Genomic DNA, 23,447 nt, shown 5'->3' on the forward strand with positions numbered 1-23,447 from the left:
GTTGAAATCCATTGCCTAGGAAATCCTTCTCTCACTGAAGGACACAAGTCTCTGCCTGCATAATGTAAAGTTACCAATGAAACTTGGCTGAAGTGCAAGAGTCAGTTTAAATTTACATACTTTTAAGCTTCAACACTTGACTTTCATTGCTCTATTAGCATTTTAAACTTTTTAATAAGGTTCATGTCTAACTAGACTTTGGTATCACAGCACCCTGTGAAAACAAATTCAATTAGTTTGACTTACCCCAAGTATTAGAGAATACACTCAAAAGAATTCATAGCCCTGTCTATTAGGCCAAAAAATATCATGTAAGGCTAGATGACACTCACTACACCACCAAGCTACATTAAACAGTTTGCTCCAAAATCAGCTAACTGGCTGCTCAACATTTTAGTAGGAAAATAGACTGCATTCTAATAAACATTACTACCAGCTATTAGGTGTGGTAAGAATCGCACTGTACAGCCAGGTAAACGGGGCAAGTTCTAACTTTAGTGTGGTTTCAGACTGCGTCTTAGAGCCTCTTAGGTTACCATCTTGGTTGGTAATTCAGTTGAAGTTATTTTGTCTGAGTACTTCTGTACCCATAAAGGTCTGGTGAAGATTTGACTGTACTAGCTTGAGGTTCAGTGCTACTAGTCTACCACTGCTTCTTCCAGATGAGACAGTCTGAGGATTATACCCACGTTCTCAACCTTATGCTGGGATAACATCCCTCTCAGCGTGTTTCAATCTTCATTTTGATTATTTCAGTCTATAAAGTACTTGTCACATGACTGGTCATCGCTTTGACTTGAAAGCAAGACAACAGCTACTTTTCTGCGCATGAGCAACAGTATCATCAGCAACTGAACCATCTTACCAAAGAGACAAGAGCACAGACAGCTTTTTTGGTACATCTGGACTTCTTTTGGACTTTTTACTGGTAAAGCATGTGTTTACAATGTTCCTTTGGAGAACTTTGCTTTTATGATTGCACAGTTGCAAGTTTCAAGTTAACCCTGAAAGAAAACTGCTCAGAGGTAAAGCTCTGGGGAGGAAGCTCACAAACTAATTGCAAGGATGTGAGAAGTTCATAAAACCAGTTACGAAGGTTGATAAAAAAGTGCTCAAGCTAACTCTAATGCTGAAAAAATGCCACAAAACTGGTCATTACTGCTCGTTATCTATAGACATGTTAAAATAACCAGCAGTGGTAGTAACTGGGCTGCAGTCAGCTCTTTGCAGCACACATACACACTTCACCTTGTTAAAGCAGTCACAGAGAAAATTTTAACTCCTCCCCCTATTCCCCAACCTAAATTGGCCAATTCTTCCTGATAGTCTTTGCTGAAATTACAGAATCCATGGAAGACTACAGACTTCTCAAGACTCAGAAAAAAACCCAAGTGTTTAAAGAGTTAAAAGGTGTTCACAATAAAAACAAACAGGCCCCTTGACATATTTTGATGGGGGACTTGGAATAGACTATCCAATGTATTGCCTAGGAGCAGCGCTGTTTAACTTAAAAGGGGTAAATAAAAATGAAAATGTGTCTCATTTTCATCTTTGACTTCTGCCATTCTCATCCATACTCAACTTCCAAAACATCCCTCCTCAACCCCATCTTTCCTTAGCGCTCTATTTTCTTGTATCCACTTGCAGCACAAACAAGCACTCACAGGTAGCGAGAAACATATGCAGAGACCAAGAGCAGCCCACAGGGCAGGTATGTATGTATGGAATCAGTGATTTCATGTGCTTTAAGTAATTAAGGTGCATTGTATGTGAAGTCTTACCTGAAAACAGAATCCCTCAACTGGCACGGCTAAGCGTTTTCCCAAGGGAACGCTGCTGACCATAATCAGCCTTGGACAATGAAGCAAGGATCTGCTAAATCTGAAAGTCTAAAAATAAATTCAGTCTCAAGAGATCAAGTGCAGAGGTGCATTCATGAAGGGCAAATGGAGAGGTACGTTCTTTTACTCATTTTTGGTACCAAACTGGTTTTTAAAAAGCTATCTCCGACATTTCAGTTTTGCACCGTAATGTTTGGAGACAAACCCCTTAAGTGTGGAGAAAGGGAAAAAGCCTAGATACCTTCCAGCAAATAAAAAGAGCACCCCACAAGTCTTGGGTCAATAATAATAATTTATCCAATGATAAATGGACTATGGGACAGTCTGGCCCCTAGTCATGACACAGCACCAATGCAAGTTCCTCACTTTAGTCAGCCTCTCTACATTTTAATTATTATTTTCAGCATCTTTTCCTACTCCTTTTTTCTATTAAGAAACCCACAGCTGAAGTCTTACTGACTTTTCCAGTGCTAAAAAACTATTAAAAGTAACTCTTAAATAAGCTTCCTTGAGAGATGAGCATTTCTAAAGCTTTTTTTGCATAAATATTAGCTTTATTGGAAAATAGTTCACTTAACCAGTCAGATTAACACACACCAAATCATTCTAGTTAAAAAAAAACCAAAACAAAACAAGCTAACCTAAAATGCTTTGGAAAATAATCTGCTTCAGTTACAGTAGCAAACACATCATGGTAGCCTGAAACAAGTTCTTGGGGGTGTCTTCATCAGCTAACAGGCAAGCACTTCATGTAAACACAGAAAACACCCTGTAATATTTGTATTTATGAATGTACCTGGAGTACACAGATTTGGGTTTTTTTTTGAAAAATCTGTATAGAAATATGCACAAAACATTGGTTTACATATAATTACAAGTTACGTAGAAGTTCATATGATGGTTCATGCTTTTTATCCATCTATTTTAATTTACAGAGTGTGCATTAAAACTAGAACTTTCTTAGATGTACATTGTAATTATTTTTTCCACATTCAGGATAACTGCACTAGAAATATGCACACACACAAGTCAAATGTTTAACAGTATCCAGAACTCTGCATAAGCTGCATTTTTATAGCATCTGCAGAGATCAGGGAAAGGCACCAATTCTTAAGATAACAAACTCAAGACCACAGTTAAGTTTTTATATCTACAAGGGAAGCAAAAACTTAAGATTAAAGTTTTGTTACTAGATAATCCAAAAGGTATCAAAATAATGAAACAACTCTTCTCTGAATCAACTTTAAAAATACATTTCAGATTTGTTGTTTTGAGAGTTTAGGTCAGATTGAATTCTTTAGTAAACAACCAGACCATGAGCCTCTGACTAACTTGAATCTTAAATATGGAAAGCAGCAACATGGCATAAAACCATACGTGCATTTTTTGTTCAGAACTGTTTTCAATGCACTGTTAATGCCACTGCATGTCAGAACCAATTCAGTATTCAGGCTGTGACTCATGCGATACGATCATCCTGACGTCACGCTATTGGTGGTATTTATTTCCATTTTAATAAGATTTTCTTACTTCTCTGCACAGCTTTTGATAATCTGTAGCTCTATAATGCTGCAGCTCAGCCTGGTCACAAGCCATTTAATGTCCATTTCTGATATGTCCTTCAACAGGACTTCACATGTTTTACTTTAAACTGCCTATTAAAGATGATACCGCCTTCACAGAGCAGAACAGAAAGCTATACATCAACAGGACAGGAAGACATGAAAAAGCTTAAATCATGAGCTTTAAGGAGAGAACGAAATGAGTTCTGTAATTATCGAAATAATTAACAGTTTTGCTAGGCTGTATTCTAAGTCCTAGACATAAAGGGTTTCAGGCACCTTCTCTCCAAAGATTAGCAACTGCCAGCTCACAGCATTTATACTGCCAAACGATCTTCAGGCAGGAGCCGCTATGCTTTTTTAGGGGCAGCTAAGTAACACAAATGGAGATGTTCACAAACAGAAAAGGGGCCAACACTTAAGACTGGAAACATTCTGGTCGCAGCTAAATTCTACACGAACACTGCTAACTCATGCACTTCTACTTCAGAAGGAATATACAGCACAAAGTTAACTACAGTATCCAAACTTACATAAAACACCTCCACAATTGTCTAACCTTGTTTTACAGCTCTGCATGAATGGCTACACTTTGCATCGTAGTATCAATCTTAAGATTAGAGACCAAATAAATGGAAAAAAACTTTGGGGGAGCTTCACATCAACTGTTAGAAAACAGAGAAAAGACATTACAAAAATGGGGAGGCTAAAACTGTACACAATCTTAGTGTTCATACTGCTTTTCATATCCATACTCCATAAATCTGTGAAAATCATTTAACTACAAAACTTTAGGTAGAAAAATAACTGTAGATCTTGTCTACACGTGTTATTAACATGTACTAGTATCAATTGTTTAGTCAAGATACAGTGCAATACCTCTTTGAAATAAATTGCAAAGAGTCCATATAGAGAGAGAGCAAGCAAGAGTACCTTATGCCTGGCATTTTATAGTAACATAGTATGGAATATTTATTCATGGAGGTAAGTCAGAACAGCTACTGTACTTCCAAATGGAACCCAACTTAGTTCACGTTAACTTCAAGCACAGCCAAAGTCCTTGAGATGAGGCAAGCCAGAAGCAAGAGTTATCTAGACCTCAAGGAACTCTCTACACCTTCAGGATACAAATCTTAAATATGATCACAGCACTGTCATCCAATAAAAGAATAAGCCGAAGAAAGAAAAATAAATGTAAACCAAGTTTATTTTGCTTTTAAGTAGTGTTCTTTAAGCACTACAGCATGGTAAACAATGTAAATTAGTATAAGTCATCTCAAAAGCCAGAGTTTTTTTTTTTATTTTATGAGTTGTTAAAAAGATGCAGCCTATTCTAACAGGATAAATATTTTAACCATTTTCACTTCGAGTTAATGAAGGCTCACAAATGAGCAACACTCCTCATTGAGGAAAACAAAAAGCTGTTGTCGACAAAGCGACAGCACACACACAAAAACAAAAGAACTGTGTAAAAATAACTAACTGTACTGTGTTCCCATACTCTTTAGAAGTTGCTTTACAATGGGATGATATGCACATGATCTTGCTGCAAACTTGCCATACAACTTGCAAATACATGTAGCCTAGCCTTACCACTCAGTCCAAAAAGCTGCTAACTGATCAAAACAAACGCAGCACTATAATCCTCTGCTTAACAATTAATTCAATCTGGTTTACTCATTACCTTTTCTCCTAGTCTGCAGGACAGACTAGAAAGAAAATGATCCCGAATTAAAAATCGATACTCTTACAGGAAATTGTATTATTTTGCAATATAGTCTTTTACAAGTTATGTTTTGCCTATTTTCCCCTTAGCCACAAAATGGGCATGAAGTAAGTACTTTGAAAATGCCTTAATTTTCAACTTCATGCAAATCTAAATAAAGATGACCAAACAAAAGCTTAAACAATGGAAGGATATTTCACAGAAAATTTCTTATACAAAAAACACATAAGAAAAAGGGCCACTAGGTGACATTTTAATTTACAAATTGGCATCATTTTGGTCAACAAATATCCAAGTGCTGTTTTCTTCTATCACAACAAAGTAGCTGTACAGAATGAAAACTGCAAAACTTGTTTTATTTTTTTTTTTAATCGCACATCTCCTCAGGAATTTCATGTGGATTAAGGATGCCAGGTACAGACATCTGAAGTTTATGCTTCTCCTCTTGAGCCTGCCGAAGGGCTGTTTCTCTTTCCTCCAAGAATAAGTCTGATGTGTCTTCACCTGCAAATTCCTGTATAATTCACATAACATCATTAGTTTAATGTCAAAAAAGATTAGTTTAATGTAAAAAAAAAAAAATAGGCAGAGTAACAAGCTTCCAAAATCCCGAAGGATACAGAAAACATCTTTCTTCCCTTCACATTCCCTGCCAGACTATTCGCTTGCTTTGCTTTCTGTTCCTAAGGTCAGAATATAAAGGAATGCAAAATACGTTAAGATTTTCCCTATGCGTTACAGAACAGGATGCTATAGTAACCCAGCATTTGAAGTGTATCACCATTAAAGCAGTACCATTAAAATCTTGAAATACCTGATGACTGCAGTCTCAAAACTAATTAACTCTTTCCTACAATCTTCCTGAATTCTGGCATCTTTCAAATAACAAAAGCATGGCATTACTCTAGCAAGTTTCTAAACATGTCCCAATCCCAAGCAGAATTGAAACAAAACCTGGTTAGAAATCAACATGCTTTATTTCCCATTAGGGTAAGTTTTGCAGCCATCTTAGACATATGAATTGTATGCACAACACAAAGCACAAGTGATGACATTTAAGCCCAATTTATAAAATTAAATCGCACTGAAATAGATCATATGATACACCATCCAGAGTCATGCAAGCTACAGAGTTTTCACTACATTTTAAACAGCTGCAAAATAACGTGTATCTCCTAAACAAACGCTGAATGAACACTGTTCCAAGGACTTTCCAACACTACCATCCTGGTGAATAATCATTTTTTCATTTCTTGAAAAAAGCAGGCCAAACATACCTTGATTTGGACGAGAAAATCCCTTAGGTGTTCCTTGAAGGCAGGAATATCCTGGTTTAAACTGAAGAGTCCTGTTACAAACAGCTTTACCTGGGCACTAACAGTAAACACAGCAGTTAGTATTTCAAGACATGAAAACCCACTTAGAAGTATTAAAGAATCATGGCAGACTTACTCTTGCAGGTGAGGAAATGCAGATTTGAGAAGATTAGCAACATACTCCTGAATAAACATTTGGTTGTTCACTGGATTTCCAGGGTTCAATGGAGTACTTATTTTTCCCTCTTCTACTAAGTTGAACATGTACGCAAGGATTGATGCATGCATTGTCAAACCTGAACAGATCAAAGACATACACATGCAGTTATTATTCAGAACAGGATGTGTAACATGGTTTTGATGTTCAAAAGGATTGTTTTCATCAACCCACCCACATATATGCATTCTTACCAGCAGTGTGCGAGGTGTCTGTTACAACTGAGAAAATGTGTTGAAGGATATCACAGAAATAAGTCTGATAGAAACTCTGGGCAGCAGTCTCTTCTTGTGCAACGTTCTGTAGTAGAGTATAAAGTATCTGAAGTCCTGGAAAATGAGCATTAAAAAACTAAGTTACCAACAGAAGAGTATTAAAACCTCTGTGCATAGTTTTGCCTTTTCCAAAACAATACAGCTATCCCAAGGAATTCTGATAGGCACCGAAAAGACAAACATTACACGTGTAATGATCTTCTCGGGCATCTCCTCAAGTTGCCACTAGAGAGCTACAGCCACACTTACATGGCATGCCCCTTTCCTTGGCCTTATGAGATGACAGAAGCATAAAGAACCAGTCACATCACTTTATTCGTACTAGCGAAAGCAAGAGAAACCCTCTACCAAAAGAAGTGTTTGCTAATTTAAGAAGGGGAAATGTTTTAATTTTTAGGATTACATGAAAACTGAAATTACTTTACTAGGTGAAAAGCAACTGAAAGGTATCTTTTATCCCCATCCCTTCCAAACACTGATAGAAGACAATTGGCTAAAAACTAAGTGGCTTCACAACAATCTTTTTATCCCATAGTTAAGACAGTGCACTAAGCCTGAGATCTTAAAAAATAATGTCTTTAGAATTTAAGACTTTTCTGTCTTTAGAATTTAAGACTTCTATAGAAAGAAGACTTTTCTATATCCTCTCCTCGTCTCCTTTAATAACTGTCATTCTGGAGGACTTCTTAATTACTCAAGTCTGTTAAATGAAGTGATGTGCTCAGCTGCGCCATGAAATTTCATCCTAAGTTTAAATGGCTTGCTGTCAGCCAAATGAAGCACAATTCTTAATAGTCTAAGGCATTTCCCTTTCCTTATGCTGTGGGCTCGCTTCCAGACTGCGAGTTCAGCCCCCACCCCCATCATTTACTTTTCTGCTGAACCTTTCAGTAGTTACTGTCTTACTGAGGTAGCAAGTCAAACACTGCAGGCAGCACAACAAAAGTAGAGCTGTAACACCAGTTTTAGCAGCAGTAAGCTGTTGCATCAGTTCAGCCATTTCAGGCAAGTGCCAACCCTCACATGGAAAAGAAAGCAAGCAAGAGTGCTCTCTAACAGCTGTGGGAGTGAAACAGCATCCAAGTGTTTCAGCCCATTAATGTATACCTGGCTGACAACTTGAAGCTGAGACATTGTGCAAATGTGGTACAGAATCATGTGACTGGAATGGTAAGTTTGACTAAAGATGCAAGCAAACAGCATTCTACCAGAAAATACGTGATACTGCAAATGAAATCTGCATATTAAACACTTCCATTTACCTGTATCTGCAACATTTCTCATTGTGTGTTTGAAAGCCCAAATAATAGAATCCAGAACAAGTTTGAACTGTGCAGGTGGAATGGCCAGGAACGCTGGGAAGCAATGAGAATTTACAGCCTGGAGTAGCAAGAAGAAGTTTGTTCTATGTTCGGGATATTCTTCAAAGTCCTAGAAGGAGAGGAAGGGGGGGGGGGGGGAGTCAAGTTTCCTAAAGATCCATCATAAGATCTTCTGTTAAGTAGAGTGGGTCAATAGCTGACATGGATCAGCATTTAGGCCTCAGGTTTAAAATAACCTTAAATGCAAAGCAAAGGTTACAATTTCTGAGTGAACTTTTCCCCCCAATTTTCCCCACCAAAGCTTGAGAAAACCATCTTCTAGAGTGACACAACATTGACAGGCTGAGCCACGTTTTGTCAGCACACAACCTTAATCACTACTCAGTCCACAGATACACAGGCAGATGGTCTCAACACTGGTTAAGCACCTATGTTGCTACAGGGGTACAATTTCTGGTTACACCTTACTGCAAAGTAGCACTAATTCAGCTGGTACTGCTCAAGTATTATGCAAATATATTGCACACTATAGCATAAGAAGTGCATTAGTGAGGAAATACTCAAAGTGACTGATCAGTACTTATATTCATAAATTTTAAATATTTATGAATTTTAGCAGTTAGTCCTACACTGACATTTGACTGAAGTACACTTCTGCTTCCAGAAGCACGACATTCCAAGTTCCTAGAACAGAAAAATTACTAATGACTTAAATTGAGAGCTAAACGGAGAAATTTTGAAGGCAATGAGATTAAGACATCCAACTAGACAGCCAGACTTCAAAACAAGTATGTTCGTTTGAGCAGAAATTTCTTCCAAGTGCCACAAAAGCACTTTGTGACTGCAAAAAAACAGGGAGATGATACACAAGATACCACATATGGAAATGACACTCACAGAAAGAGGGCATGAACCCCCGCTTAATTTCCATAAGGGCATCTTTCACTTAGAGATGTACCAACAGCCAAGACTAATACTCTTTATAAAACCCCATTTTTTTTGTCTTCAATCACTAGGGAGATGCCTTATCCAAAGTTTAAATATAAATACCTTGTTGATCATATTTAATGTGCACTCAAAAACAGCATCAAATATCTGAGGTATTTCAGCAGTAATGTGTCCACCCAGCTTGTTTACAATGATAGCCATAGTACTAAGTACTTCAGGTTCTCTGGCGGCTGGAACATTTCTCTGGTAGTCAATGAGAACTGCATCCAACAAGGGAGGAACAAAGTTTTCAGCTACCTAATTGAAAGAGTAAGCCATGGTTATAACAATGCAGTTACTGACCCACGTCTCTAGCATACAGTTGGTAGCAAAGTTCATTGTTCAGTTACAGGTGATACCTTTTCTAAGGAAGTTGAAATATGTTACCCTTGCACAAACTCCCCACCCTCCGTATCCATCCAGCAGGGCTTCCAATAAGGTTCACAGAATCACAGAATCAACCAGGTTGGAAGAGACCTCAGGGATCATCGAGTCCAACCGCTGCCCCTACACCACCCTGTCAACTAGACCATGGCACTAAGTGCCATGTCCAGTCTTCTTAAACACATCCAGAGATGGTGACTCCACCACCTCCCTGGGCAGCCCCTTCCAATGTCTAATAACCCTTTCTGAAAAGAAATTCTTCCTGATGTCCAACCTGAACCTCCCCTGGTGAAGCTTGAGGCTGTGCCCTCTTGTCCTATCGCTAGTTGCCCGGGACAAGAGGCCAACTCCCACTCCGCTACAACCTCCCTTCAGGTAGTTGTAGACTGCACTAAGGTCACCTCTGAGCCTCCTCTTCTCCAGGCTAAACAACCCCAGCTCCCTCAGCCGTTCCTCGTAGGTCAGACCCTCCAGACCCTTCACCAGCTTGGTCGCCCTCCTCTGGACTCGCTCCAACACCTCAACATCTTTCTTGAAGTGCGGGGCCCAGAACTGAACACAGTACTCAAGATGCAGCCTCACCAGCGCCGAGGTTCTCTTAAACCTCCTTTGTTCTCTAAGATTACTCTCAGCTAAGATTACCTGAAGTATCCCAAATATAGCTTAGGTTTACCTCTGTATAATCATACTTTCTCCTTTATATTTTACAGACCTCTTGAAGCAAGTTCCTGTTACCAACTGACTCAGTCAACAGCAGAATAAAAAACCTAGAGTTCTTCCTAATTCTGTCTTACAAGTTATTTGTATAAAATAACTCTACTTACCATCTGAGGATCATTGGACCTGCTCACCCAGCCAGAAATTAGTTTTAAAGTTTCCCTTTTTACAGTCCTCATACTTCTAATCAAGGGCTGCTTTGTTACCATTTCACCTGAAAAGTTTTAAATCTTCAGTTACTCAGGTAAGGTGTAACAGAAAGTTAAATTGATATTACAAAACAGAGAATGCTTGATTTTTATATCCGAACTACAAAGACTATTAAAGACTTATGTATATTGTGCAAATAAAAAACCTACCTCCCCGTTCTAGCTCCAAAGGTCCAAGTTGCCATTTAGCATTACAAAACTACCACTGACAGTACCCTACTACTTACAGAGTTCACAAACAAAGCAGCAACTTACTTTTCAAGTAAGGGCAATCATGCACATTCACTTAACTACCTGGACTGAGCTTACATCTGGTTCTCATTAAGTGACAGGGAGGACAAGAAGAAAGTTCCTCATTTCATCTGAGAGAAATAATCATTCTGCTTGTCTTTGTGTGTAAAGTCCACGCTTATCCTTAAAAAGCCTTATCCATAGTTCAGTTTCTTGCCCCCAAATCACTGTAGTCTCATCAACGAAACCTGATCTAATTAACTGCACAGCCACACAACCATTAACAGTACAGGCACGGGAAAACCTGAAGGGCACAACCAGAAAAAGAAAGGTTGGATCGCTCGTGCTGGCATCAGAGCCATCTGTGGCAAGACAGAGCTAGTTGGGAAAACATACTCTGAGGCAACTGCCATCACCGTAGTTGCTGATCAAGTAGCACGTCAGGACTATAGTCCTAGCAACTGCTTCCTGAAGTAAAAATCACTGAAAGGAAAATTGGTCTGTTTCAGGCCAAACCAGGACATTTTCACTGTTTCTGACAAGGACAAATTCCAGCCATTAGAGCTACAAAATCAAAAGGTATTGATTTCTCAGACAGTTTTATTCTGAATTCCGAGAAGCTACTTCAAAGTCTGCCAGCTGCTCAGTTCCTAAGTTTTATTTAACATTCATGTTTCCAAATATCCTCATCTGGACTGGCAAGAAAACTGGTCATAACAAAGAATCCAGTAACTGACTCATTTAATCTTGTAATGAACTACTACAGAAGCACGTTCTGCTGAGGTACCACAGGCCCTAATTTGTCTCGTAAAGATAGGTTAGGTAATTGATAATTCTGTCTCAATGACTTTCAGGCATCTTCACTACAGTTACTGTGCTACTAAATAGCTTTATTACAGAAATGTATCAGACCAAAATCCTGTCAACACCTTTTGAAAAAAATAAATGAGATTCTATTTAAATATAGTATTTTAATATTCAAAATTAGAGTAAGCTAAAAGAACACATGCTACAACTTTGTTTCAGCAACATGTCTGTTAATTCTAAGTAAGCATCTATGGTGTTTTGCATCTTTCCTAAACTTTCTCATTTATAGGTGTTTTTTCCTCCCTCTAAAATCAGGAGTTCTTTATTTGAATAAAACATATGGTTAACAAAAAAAAATTAAGCAAACACTTTCAGTTATTCTCCACTTTCCCAAACAATAAAGAACACAGTAAAATTAGCCTACTTGGAATGTACTTTGAAACCTGATGCCACACACTGCTAATCCCCATTTTCAGGAAGAACCTGGAATTTCTTACCGTTAGCCTGAATAGCTGCAGAAATATTTTCACTGAGGCACTTGTACACATTCAGCATATCTAAATAAATTCTTCCAAGCTGAATCACAAAGGGGTGGCCAACTGCTTTACACGCTCTTACATTGGTTTTCAGGATGCTACCAAGCTGCTTAACTGTTTCAGGATCCTTTAGAATATCAACATTCTGTTAAAAAAAAAAAAAGTAAGAGTCCATTTTGTTTAGTGAATAAAACTGCCCTTTAGCTTTCAATATAAAAGTGTAACTTTAAATAATCTTAGACAGTGTTAAAGGAAACATTGCTAAAATTTACAGACTTTATATATACTGCTGTTTACTTCATGGCACTTGCTACTACCCTGAGAGAGTCACGATAAAACTTCAATTGATCCTCAATTAATCCAGCAGGATCTTCCATTAATCCTGCTCTTCTGCAACAGTATTTTTGCTGCAGTGGTACAAGTATGATTTGTTGAAGAAAGGAAAAAAAACTAAGAAGGAGGAACTAAGAAGGTGACAGAAGTGGTCCAAAGGAAAGGCAGTCTGTTCTTTTAAGAGGGAAGTCAGAGTGAGAAAAGTAACTCAAGCTTGCTTAAGTTTCAGGATCTTAATTAGATGAACTCCAAATGGATTCATCTCTTGTGCAGTGCAAGACTGTTGTTCTTTAATGTGTGGAGATAAAAGTATTTTGAAAAGACTGGAAGAAATGGAAGATAAAAGTAAGAAATAAAGATGTACTTTAAAACAATAATGGAAGAGAAAGGAGGAAGAGTGAAGACTATTTCTAGCATTTTAACTCCTCTGTAATTCAGAAAAAAACCCTCACTTCTAAGCCAGGTGAAAGGGAGCCTTGGAAAAAACTATTTAAACATATTCTGTACAGTAACAGAAAATTCTCCTTTACATCAGATTAATACCAGTATTTATTTTGTCATTTAAGTCTCCTCTCTCAAAATAACACTTTTATTGTCATATCAATCACTGCTTTAGCCATCATTTAATAAAGTCCACCACAGCTATGTACGCTTAATGTCATGTCATGCGAAAAACCCAGGGTAAGAGAAACATTTAGCAGGTTTTCTTTACCTGAACACAGAATAGAGTTAAAATTTATGTGCTTACTTTTGTTGCCTGTTGAATTATGCTGTCCCATACTTGATTAGGGAGCAACATGTATTTTTCTATCAGATGCTCCTGCACAGTCTGGTCTGTCTGTGCCCCAATCATGTATCCTACTGCTTCATAGAATGTATGCACCTGATTGGAACAAGAGGTCGAACAGGAAGGTTAAAAAGGAGTAAGGAACATTTTACACTGTTCTGAACTAACATATAGTGAAGACTGAAAATGGGTTTCACTGTCTAAATACCTTTTTCCTCACTTGGCTTTACCAGATCCTTCTCTGTTCTTTCCTTACTTTAATCATGTATAAAACAAACCTCCATCCCCTTCCCTTACAAATGCCACTATACATATCTCAGAGTCTTTCTTCATTTTGCCATCACATTCTGAAGTGAGGAAGCTCAGATATATGCTATTTAACTCTTAACTAAATATTACCAGACATGTTTAAACCGTCAACTGGATTACATCACTCCTTTAACTACCTTTTTCCAGATGCCAGATCCACTCTGCCCAAAGTTTCAGGGCATTAGTGCAACATCTTAGCATACGTTGCACGTGCACACTGTTCTCTCACTTCATGAGCTGTGCCCTTCCTAGACGTAGGTGCTTTTGGATCATTCCCTGCCCCCCCTTCACAAATACAAGAGCTATAGGTATACTATTATAGTAGGATATTACTATTTCCTGAAGCAGAACCACAAAATTAGATTCAGTATCTTATTTACTTGTTAGAACATTCCAGAAATCAGAATTCCAACTAAATGCACTTTAATTCTTCCAGGCATTCTGAGATCTCAGTAATGCAACCTGATCATGCTAACAAACAACTAAGGAATATAATTCAAGCCTTGAACCACTACTACATTGCAATATGAAGTAACTTTTGATTAGTCTTTCGGAATTATCCACAACACTGAATTAAACATACCTGTTGTGGCTGAAGGTCACAGATGATTGTATTAATATTGTTCAAGATTTCATCAATAAATGGCATGACCTCTCCCACTTGAACCTGAACAAAATGTCGGCGGCATTTTTGTGCGATTTTTATGAAGGTATCACAAGCCATATCCTGGACGCCATCATGGGTTTCTAAATTAAACCAAGTCAGTTACTGCTTTGTATTTTTTCCCCATACATGTCCATGTACAGGCATCAATCTCTCTTTTTAAATAATTAAAACAAGTAGTGAAAAACAAGTAATTACCGTGCATAAATTCAAACAGCTTGTTGACTACTGTCTTCAAAAATTTCCAGTGAGCTCTCAAAAACCGTGGGTATTGACCTACTATATACATTATATTTGATGCAATAATGGCTTTGTTGTCTTTTCCTCGCTTTTGTTCACAGAGCCCCAGGAGATCCTACAACATAACATATTTTTAGATTCCTCTCCAAGTTTGTCCAGTTCAATTAAAAGTACCACAAGTATAAAATCCTACAAGGAGCTATATTAAAGATAAAGGAAAGTGGTTGCCATAATCATGTTCAAAGCCCAAGTTTCAGCCAAACCAGGAACACTGTGTTTTCAACTACAGAATCTCCATTTTAAATATAACTAAAGATTTCTGCAGGGAGGACTTCAACAAGCCTCACAGTATTGAATACTGACCAAGTAGTTGATATCAATACAAATACAAACTTCTACATCCAACAGAAGAAATTAAACCAAATCTTCTGTATGAATTTGTACGACCTTGTTAAAGTAAGGTCCACTATTCTTGCAAAAATGCTTTGTTCCTTCACTCTTTTTCCATGCACACATTTACCAAATTTTCAGTTTGATCAATGAATATACGGAAAACCGCAAAACAGCAGGATGCTAACTAGTTAAAAATGTGGGTTATTTTGCCACTCTATTTCATTAGCAATCCCTTCCCATCTCTTCTGCATCCCCAAAGAAAAACACTTCATCATAAACTAAATTTTATCCCTGAAATTTTCACCATGAAAAGACTATGTGGATTAATGCATCGTTTATGGTCAACGAATTTATCAGCCTTAAATTCAAGATAGAAGATTTCCCATTAATTTATTCTTATCAACTTGTTTGCCATACAAGGTAGCTTACTAAGAACATACAGGACTATTCTTCTAAACTTAGTTTCTTGAGCATAAACCATGAAGTGTGACAAAGCTGTTATTTCTGCACCAGGATACCTTAATTACTGTAACAAGGAATCTTTTTTCATCTTCTTCATGCATTGCTCCACTGATTGACCCTATAGCCCAACACAAGGTATTCAAATTTTTCCATGACCATTCTGTTCCATTCACTTGGTTGTGAAGTTTTTCAGTCATAATTCGTTCTGTGTCTGCATAATCCAAATGCGTAAGGTAAACTGAAAGACATTGAACAGGCACATTTTAAAGCAACAACCTGGATCACAACTCCATAATCAAAATTAAATTCTTCTGTTCTAAGAAAAAGACAACCAAATTGTTAGGTAGGTGCAATGCTTCTTTCCTCAACTCATGACAGAATGAGATAAAAATTTAAACGCAAATTTGTTAAAACTATATTTTAAAGATGGACAATAAATTTTACTGAGTATCTATGTTTCTTCCAAGGGATCTCAGCAAAACACCGCATGCAAGCAATGTAAAAAGTCTACATCAATGAATGTCTCACATACCAGTCAGATCAGTAAAGTTGCTAAGTAAAATTATTACCAATAGGGAATATGGGATTGGTTGCCTATGGGGGACATTATACAGTGTGTAAGAAGTCAATCAATTTTCTTCTGCTCTTTATTTCAGTGTCATTAAGTCTGCTGCTTGCAATAACCCACCATTAAAGTGGAGACGGTACTCCTAAACAAGTCTAGATGGGAAGATTCAAGCATCACAACTCACACTTGCATCAGCCCCTAATAGGATTAGTGTCTCTTCACGTAAAATTCTAAATCCCAGCAAGTCAAAAGCAATTTAAGGCCAGATTCAGAAATAGATTTTTACTGTGCCACAGAATACAGCTTCCACCACATTTTTTTTTTTTTAAAGTGAACCTTGAAGATAATACACTATAAGCAACAGTTAACGCCACAGATCAAACACTAACCAAACCTGCATTTCCATATCAATAATCCTGTATGTGGAAATATGACTAAGGCTCAGGACATGGAGTAATAATTTTAATGCAATAAATGAAACATTTAATACAATAAATCAAAAATTTTTTTGTTAAATATGAAAAGATATTAGAACAATTCATGTAATGCTGGCTATACCTACATCGCAAGTACAAAGGTGAGAATAAAAAAAATAATCCACACTTCGCATCACATAGCTTTTTCTCCCCCCACTCCTAGGTCATAAACCTATTAAACACTCAGTGTTCCCTTAGAGCATTTGATAGAAAAATTTTTAATATTGAAGGTTTGATGTCCTAAATATGTGACAATTCTAATCCACCCCGACCCTCAGGTTGCAGTTAGGACTCTGAAATTTTTTTGTTGCCTCAAGAAAACCTAAGTTATCACTACAATACATAGGGACTACCAATTCACTGAGAAAATGGTCACAGTTGAACGTAAGACTTCTAAAGATAATAGTATACTAGTAGACACACACTAAAATAAAATGTACTTGCAACATTAAATGCTATAGAAATACAGACTGGTGTTCTTCAGTGTGCTCATCGCTTCGGATTTTTTTTTTCTACATGATACATAATTCATTGCAGCTTTTGTGCTTTCAAGCAAGGTCATTATAAGGTCTCAGCACTATCTTTGGAAAAGATTTTTAAAACTTAAGTTCAAGCTGGAATTTGTGTTGTGCTCAAGAATATTATAAAAAATTCTGAAAGTATTCAGAAGACCTATTGAAGGAAGAAATCGTTTTTGCTGAGGAGTGCTTGATGTACACAAGACTACAACTATAAGTGAAGTAATAACCAGGAAGTCCACTTCAGAAAAATCCTTCCAATTTAACAGCTTTCTAACAAAACTAAGGTTTCACTGGATCTGAAACATTTTGGTAAAGGAATATCAAAAGGTGTTGTCCAATGGGAAAAGGCAGGAGACAAAACTTAAGTAGCGTATTACTACTTGACCAAGTTATACAACACTATATGCTTAAAACAGAAAATGCTTCAGACCAACACTGCCTCCTCCCTTTCAAGTTTGTGTACTGCTCCTCACTGATAATGATTTTACCCACACGTAATTCAGATCATAAGCTAATGTTCTGTAACATACATGCTGCTAACGCAGCTGCACAGACCCAGAGCAGAAAAATACCAGCTAGTACACTTACCCAATGTTTCTCTCATATTTTTATACAAGTTTATGGAATCTGTATCCTTCATGAATTCTCGTACTACTTCCCCTTGATCATTTTCCACAACTAGGACTTCCTCAGGTTTAGCCATACGGCTAACCATTAGCAATCGAACCTGTATGATGCAAAGGGAAGTCAAAATTGAAGCAAACTGTAACATGAAAATACACACACACCTCCACAGGTGTTTCCAGAGCACTCTGGTCAGGCAGTCTGACCCATATAAAGGGTTAATCCAGCACTTCATGAGATTAGCTCACATTAAGATTCTATAGATACATGTTAACTAAAAAGCCATTGAGAGCCTGCTGATGTCTCTCTCTCCATGAACAAGCTGAGCAGTTAAAAAAACAAAACCAAAACCAACCTTTGAAGTATACTTTCTAGAGTTCAAAATGCATATGCAGTATTAAAGGTGTTTTAAAGACCACTTTTTCCATAAACACACATTTTTTCCTCCAACTGTAACACTCCAGCCTTTAGCTGCTTAAAGAAACAGCTTAATACAGATTTTTTTAAAGATTAGTCTTACATTCGTAGTAAGTATCTTTAAAAAACTGAAACACCATATTAATATTCCTGTCATCTACTGGTATCATCTTAAAGTATTTTCACAACTGCAGCACATTAAATAACTAGAGTTGAATCAATTACCGACTACTCAAAGCAAGAAAAGTTTTCTTGTGCCACTCCTTACGTGAAGGAAAATCTCTTAATTCAGAGCCAGTATCTAAATCTTCACAGTACCTTTACTTAAGCATGGATTACCTTGGACAATACAGGCAAATAAAGCTGTCTCCTTGGAGGAACATCAAAGTGTTGACTTCCCGAAAGCAATGGAGAAGCAGATGTTGAAAACGGACTTTCCCTGTAGAGCTCAGCAGCTAAATGATTCCAATATTCAAGACAAATCTTGAAAATTTCAGTTTCTTCAACTTCTGATACCAATAACATATAATGAAGAGCCTGGAAAAGTGTGGTTTGAACATCTGATTACTAATTATTTCTGCAGATAAAATGACATTGCTTCAAATTCAGTTATCCAAATACTGATAAAATGCCAAATTAATAAAAGTTAGGAACAAGAGGCATTAACATTGCAATGAGATTACTTACAAGTCAGACTTCTGACAAGCAGAGCAACTCAAAAATAAAGCGGCCTGTCAATTACTGTTATTTTCAAAGTGTGTATCACTTCCTAAATCTAAAGTAGCCTAAAGACATCTTAAAAAATTCCATAGTCAAATAAGCTTGTTTGTAAATTATCAAACTCTCAGCCTCTGGACCTTCTGCAAGGCATTTTCATTTGAGAGCCTCAAAAAACCCTCAACAGCTAGTTTCAATGACTGCTATTCTCGAGACAATCACTGCTACTTTGTTCTGCATCCTTATACCCTGAAGAACTGAAGGCAACCATCAAAGCCACACTGCTTGCTTGCTTTCCACAGAAACTATCTACCAGAACATTTTCCATTTCTTTACTGACAGAACAGCCACAGCAGACTGAGAAGGGAAGGCCACTGATGCAATTCTGACAGACTGAGATACCAACTGTAGAAATCAGAACCACATCGCCAAACATTTTTTGCCTAACTTATTTTTTCAGTCCCGTGGTGAAAGGTATCACAGCAATAGCCCGCCAGTGAACGAACAGAATGAAACAATGAAATCTGAAGACATTTTCATAGCTTAGGTACTACAGCAACTCAGAGCATTTTAAATGGTAAAGACCTCAATCAGCATCTGTATCTGCAATGTCACAAGAGGGATTCAAAACAACTATGCATTAGTTTCACACAGATCAATTTTTCCTGGTAATTTCACTTGCAATAACTTGTGTAGCTTCCTTCTCTGGTCTACACAGCTCCAATGAATCCCTGGACAATTTCAGAAGATCTGATACATCCAAAGGGCAGGAATAAACAGCTTAGAATGATACAGAACTTTTTAAAGTAACTGTGTAACTACCTTCCATTACACTGCAACTTACAAAAAGTGAAATTTGCAACCATTTTAGGCCAGCCTAAGAACTTTGTGAAACATTTTTTTAAAGAAGAATTTAACATAGTTGTATCAGAGAAGAGAGCAGGGCAATACTGCACTCCAACTTACACACAATCACAGAGGAGATGCAACAGCTCCAGCCATTTACGCAGGTCTTCCTAATAAAGCCTCAGCATAGGTAGAAACTTGAGCTGTGCTCCCCCAATTCAGTTATTTTGAAAGCTTACTACTTGCAAGTTCAGGAATTATTTGGGAACTGTTTGTAGTTGTTCTTTTTAAAATAAAAAAGTGATACTCCTTTTTTAGTCCATCTTCTAAATGAGCTACAATTTGGTATTTGCAACCAAATTACTAATACGCATTTTTTGTAGAGGGCTACCTCCAGAAGAAATGTATTGAGAAAACCAGCTGGAAAATGGACTAGAATTCAGGTGGGCACATTAGATTACAGCTAATCCACCTGCAAGATATACTTCTCCCTCCCAATGGAACCTGGTCTCCAGGTTTAAACTGCGGTATTGTTTTTCTACCTGTCTCAAAGCAGTTCCTCACCCTACCGCCTCCATACCTGCCCAGGGCTCGATTCTGGGCACAGCAAGTGGCCCTTCAAGGGGCTGTGGAGCCAGTTTCATCCCCTTGGAGCTCAGCATTGGGAGGGAGCCAGCAAAAGAGTCACCACAGAACAGCTCACCCTCAGCAAAATTTTTATTCACAATCAAAAAAAAGACGAAACTGAAAAACCCTGATTTTGTGACCTAGCCCCACTACAGTATGAAGTAGTACCTTGAGTGTTTAGCAGTCACCTAGAATTTAAGCCTTTCCAACTCTTTAATTCTTAGCTGAATTTCCAATGATTTCCACAGATCACCATGGTTTTGACAGTGAAGTTGCACTTTACTATAAAAACTGAAAAGAATGCAGCAGTCTCCAAGAAAAGCAGGGAACAAGCAAACAGGAAGGACAACTGTAAACCTTATTCTCAGCAACTGCTGTTAAGATCGCTGGTAAGTCAAGGCCCACAGGTCCTCCTCCATAGTCTTTATAACATAGAAATAGAGTATCATCCCCAAGAACTGTATATAAAGCCTTTCAGTTAAACTGTGGGAAATGACAAATTAGGCAAGAAGCTACAGCAGGATGGAAGCACTGACCTACAGCATGCGCTGTACCCTAGAAACCAGCTTTGGATGCTGGACAAACACATAACTGAGCTGCTTCACACAGACTGATGAAAGTCATAGCAACACCATCTCTATATGAGAGTTAAACACAAAATACGGTATGTAAAGACCCATGGAGAAAGAATATATGAATTTATTTTAAAGGAGTATTTAACACCTTCAAGAAAGAGCAAGTGAGAAAAGGGAGAGACAGAGACCTTTGGTCTTCAGCCATTTTATTAAATAAAATGATCTAGAAATTGTATTATTATCACATCCTTTGAGTGGGGAACATGCTTGCTACTTTTTGAAACCAGATAAACGAGCATCTTACCTCCATTAAAGTTTCCCTCAGATTTAATCTTTTTTCTATAAGCTGACCATGTTCCTTGAGGAACGTGCAGAGAAACAAACTGAGATTCTGAATGAAGTTCTGTTCATCATCTTTTCCATTTGAGTACGCAAGTCGGATATTGGTATTCAAAGGAAGCATCTAATAAAAAAATACAAACATAATCAAGAATCTCCCTTTAAAATTAACTAGAACTAAATAAAAATACTATAGCTCCACTCGAAGCTGGGGGGAAGAGGGGTGTTAAAAGAAGCATGCTTGCTCTAAAGAACCTCTAAGATGGACCAACATTGTAAAGAGAGGACAAAGTTGTCAAAAAAACCTTGCAAATGTTCACTTAAGATGCAAATACAATGAGGAAAGCTACAAACTCATGTACCTGTATCTGAACCGCTCAGAGGGGAAATCACCAAACTATATAAATTTAAAGCATGGCTTTATATGACAAACATTTCTATCAGTTTCAAAAATTAAACAGCAACTTGCAGAAGTTAAGTCAGTTTAGGTCTTAAGAGTCATGCAGTACACGTTTTGTTGCATCTCTCTCAACTTTCCCCATCAGACAGCCTGAGTGTTCAAAAAGCCTCTTAATTAATCAACACAAATCAATGCAGCAGCAATACACAGCTGTGATCTAGAGTCAGAAAAATACACTTAGCATCTTCTCTTAGGAGAAGAGATCCTACACTTAGGATCAAGTCATAAATACCACTGAAGAATAGTATTTGTCTTATCAAGAGCTCTATAATGAATATAAATGTGTAAACTGAACTAGGTTCTACAGAAATAGATTCTGCGAAATGAAACAGTCAGGAGACAGATATATTAAAAACATTACCTGTTTTAACTGCATCATGGTCAACGTAAAAAGTGTTACAAACTGTTCTTCATACTGGCTTACACTGACACCTGCAATCTCTGTGAGGCACTTCAAAGAGACGTTTCGAAACATGGGAACATCTAAGAACTATTGAGAGAAGAAAAGAAATTAGTATTACAAGAGTGTTGCACACTAAGCTTTTTTGCAACTTTTATTTAAATTTGAGAGCTCTCAGTTTTTGCATGAGTACCTTGTATATTAGTGTGCTGATCAACTTGGTCTCAAATATATATCCCAGAGGAATCCAGTTCAGAAATCGTAGCAAAGTTTCCAAAGTCGCATGAACTAAGGGAGCATTTTGGGAGTTTTCCTGTAAATGACCATTAGTGCTCATGATATTGTTAGGCATGATGGGAGGAATTTTTAAAAATATCATTAAAGAAATAAGACTTACCATCACAAACTGACACAGTTGAAATATCTGAGAGAATTCATTGCACATGCTGTAAAAAAATAAATTAAAAATTAAGCATTGCCACATTCCAGAAACAATCCTATCTACTTTGATCAAAGTGTCTATGCTCACAAACAGGTCCTGAAGACCTATGTCCACGCAGGCATTCACAAGCCACCTGGCTTTTACCAATTTTCATGGTAATAATGCATGTTTTGAAGTAGCTTGATGTCTGTGCCTGCAAATTCTGGCTTGGAAATACAAGCAATGCCGAATGTTCTGTTAAAAGGGTAGGAACCATCAGTCAACAGATGCTACTTGCAATATGGTAGAAATATCTGTGTGTACAAAGTAAGTTTGGTATCACCTAACAGAACTGCTTTAAAGAAAAATCAGTAACCCACTCAGTCTCAGAAATCAGATTAGGCAGCTGTAGGTGTTCACTCAAAAGTTCAAAGCGAGAGCAACTATTTAGCAGCAAGCACAAAGTCTACCCTATTTATTGAGATTTAAATATATATATACTTGCCTGTCTTTCAAATGCTTAGCTTTTACTTGAGTAATCTGGCCACTGGAAAAATCAAACACTTCTTCACTCAATAGTTTAAGGATCACCATATTGTTCTGACAAAGGCTTTCACTAGTCCTGCTTGCTCCCACAATATCGCTTATAAAAGTTGGCCAGTGCTTTGGCCATTCCTGTTTCAGGATCTGAAAAGAAAAGCATCTATACGTTAGATACATATGCAAAGCCAAAGACTTTATAACAAGATGTAAAATTTTATGAACTCTAGCTTACCTGAACAAGAATCATATTCAGTTTCCCAATATACACTTTCTCTTTCTGGAGAATAGAAAAGAAGAGTCAGGTTATGCATAATATTTCCCTCCCTCTTCCTCCCCCTGAGAAGAATTCACTTACTTCTACACATGTTGGATCAGATGAGGTCTTGATAATTAGGCCGACAACATATTTTTTTATACCTGCAGAAGAGTTAGGAATTTATTTTCAACAGTGCCAGAGATCACGAATGTAGTAATAAATACTTTTGAATTCAGATTCTTCACATTTTTAAAAAAGAAACATCTCTAAGGAACATATATGCATGTGTCAGTGTGCATCCCTCTTGACTTGGGTGCTATATGGAAAAAAATATCCACC

At 37.4% G+C, this 23,447-nt stretch overlaps 1 protein-coding gene across 5 annotated transcripts in view; it reads right to left on the reverse strand.

Annotated features, from left to right (window-relative positions):
• Positions 1-4,592: 4,592 nt before the first annotated feature.
• The window catches only part of XPO1 (exportin 1), a 39,788-nt gene continuing 20,933 nt past the window's right edge, over positions 4,593-23,447 (reverse strand). For all 5 annotated transcript variants that reach the window (XM_068399927.1, XM_068399910.1, XM_068399917.1 and 2 more), the window contains 21 exons: positions 23,208-23,269; positions 23,085-23,129; positions 22,815-22,996; positions 22,286-22,334; positions 22,082-22,201; positions 21,850-21,978; positions 20,994-21,152; positions 18,264-18,461; positions 17,472-17,610; positions 15,375-15,556; positions 14,422-14,578; positions 14,143-14,306; positions 13,212-13,346; positions 12,092-12,275; positions 10,455-10,561; positions 9,310-9,504; positions 8,200-8,368; positions 6,857-6,991; positions 6,582-6,741; positions 6,407-6,503; positions 4,593-5,643 (listed from right to left, as the gene is read on the reverse strand). In XM_068399927.1, coding sequence (XP_068256028.1) covers positions 5,497-5,643; positions 6,407-6,503; positions 6,582-6,741; positions 6,857-6,991; positions 8,200-8,368; positions 9,310-9,504; positions 10,455-10,561; positions 12,092-12,275; positions 13,212-13,346; positions 14,143-14,306; positions 14,422-14,578; positions 15,375-15,556; positions 17,472-17,610; positions 18,264-18,461; positions 20,994-21,152; positions 21,850-21,978; positions 22,082-22,201; positions 22,286-22,334; positions 22,815-22,996; positions 23,085-23,129; positions 23,208-23,269 — 2,915 coding nt within the window. In that variant the 3' untranslated portion in view covers positions 4,593-5,496. The remainder of the gene's footprint in view (positions 5,644-6,406; positions 6,504-6,581; positions 6,742-6,856; positions 6,992-8,199; positions 8,369-9,309; positions 9,505-10,454; positions 10,562-12,091; positions 12,276-13,211; positions 13,347-14,142; positions 14,307-14,421; positions 14,579-15,374; positions 15,557-17,471; positions 17,611-18,263; positions 18,462-20,993; positions 21,153-21,849; positions 21,979-22,081; positions 22,202-22,285; positions 22,335-22,814; positions 22,997-23,084; positions 23,130-23,207; positions 23,270-23,447) is intronic.

The sequence above is a fragment of the Nyctibius grandis genome, chromosome 1 (assembly GCF_013368605.1).
Source record: "Nyctibius grandis isolate bNycGra1 chromosome 1, bNycGra1.pri, whole genome shotgun sequence".
Lineage (NCBI taxonomy): Eukaryota > Metazoa > Chordata > Aves > Nyctibiiformes > Nyctibiidae > Nyctibius > Nyctibius grandis.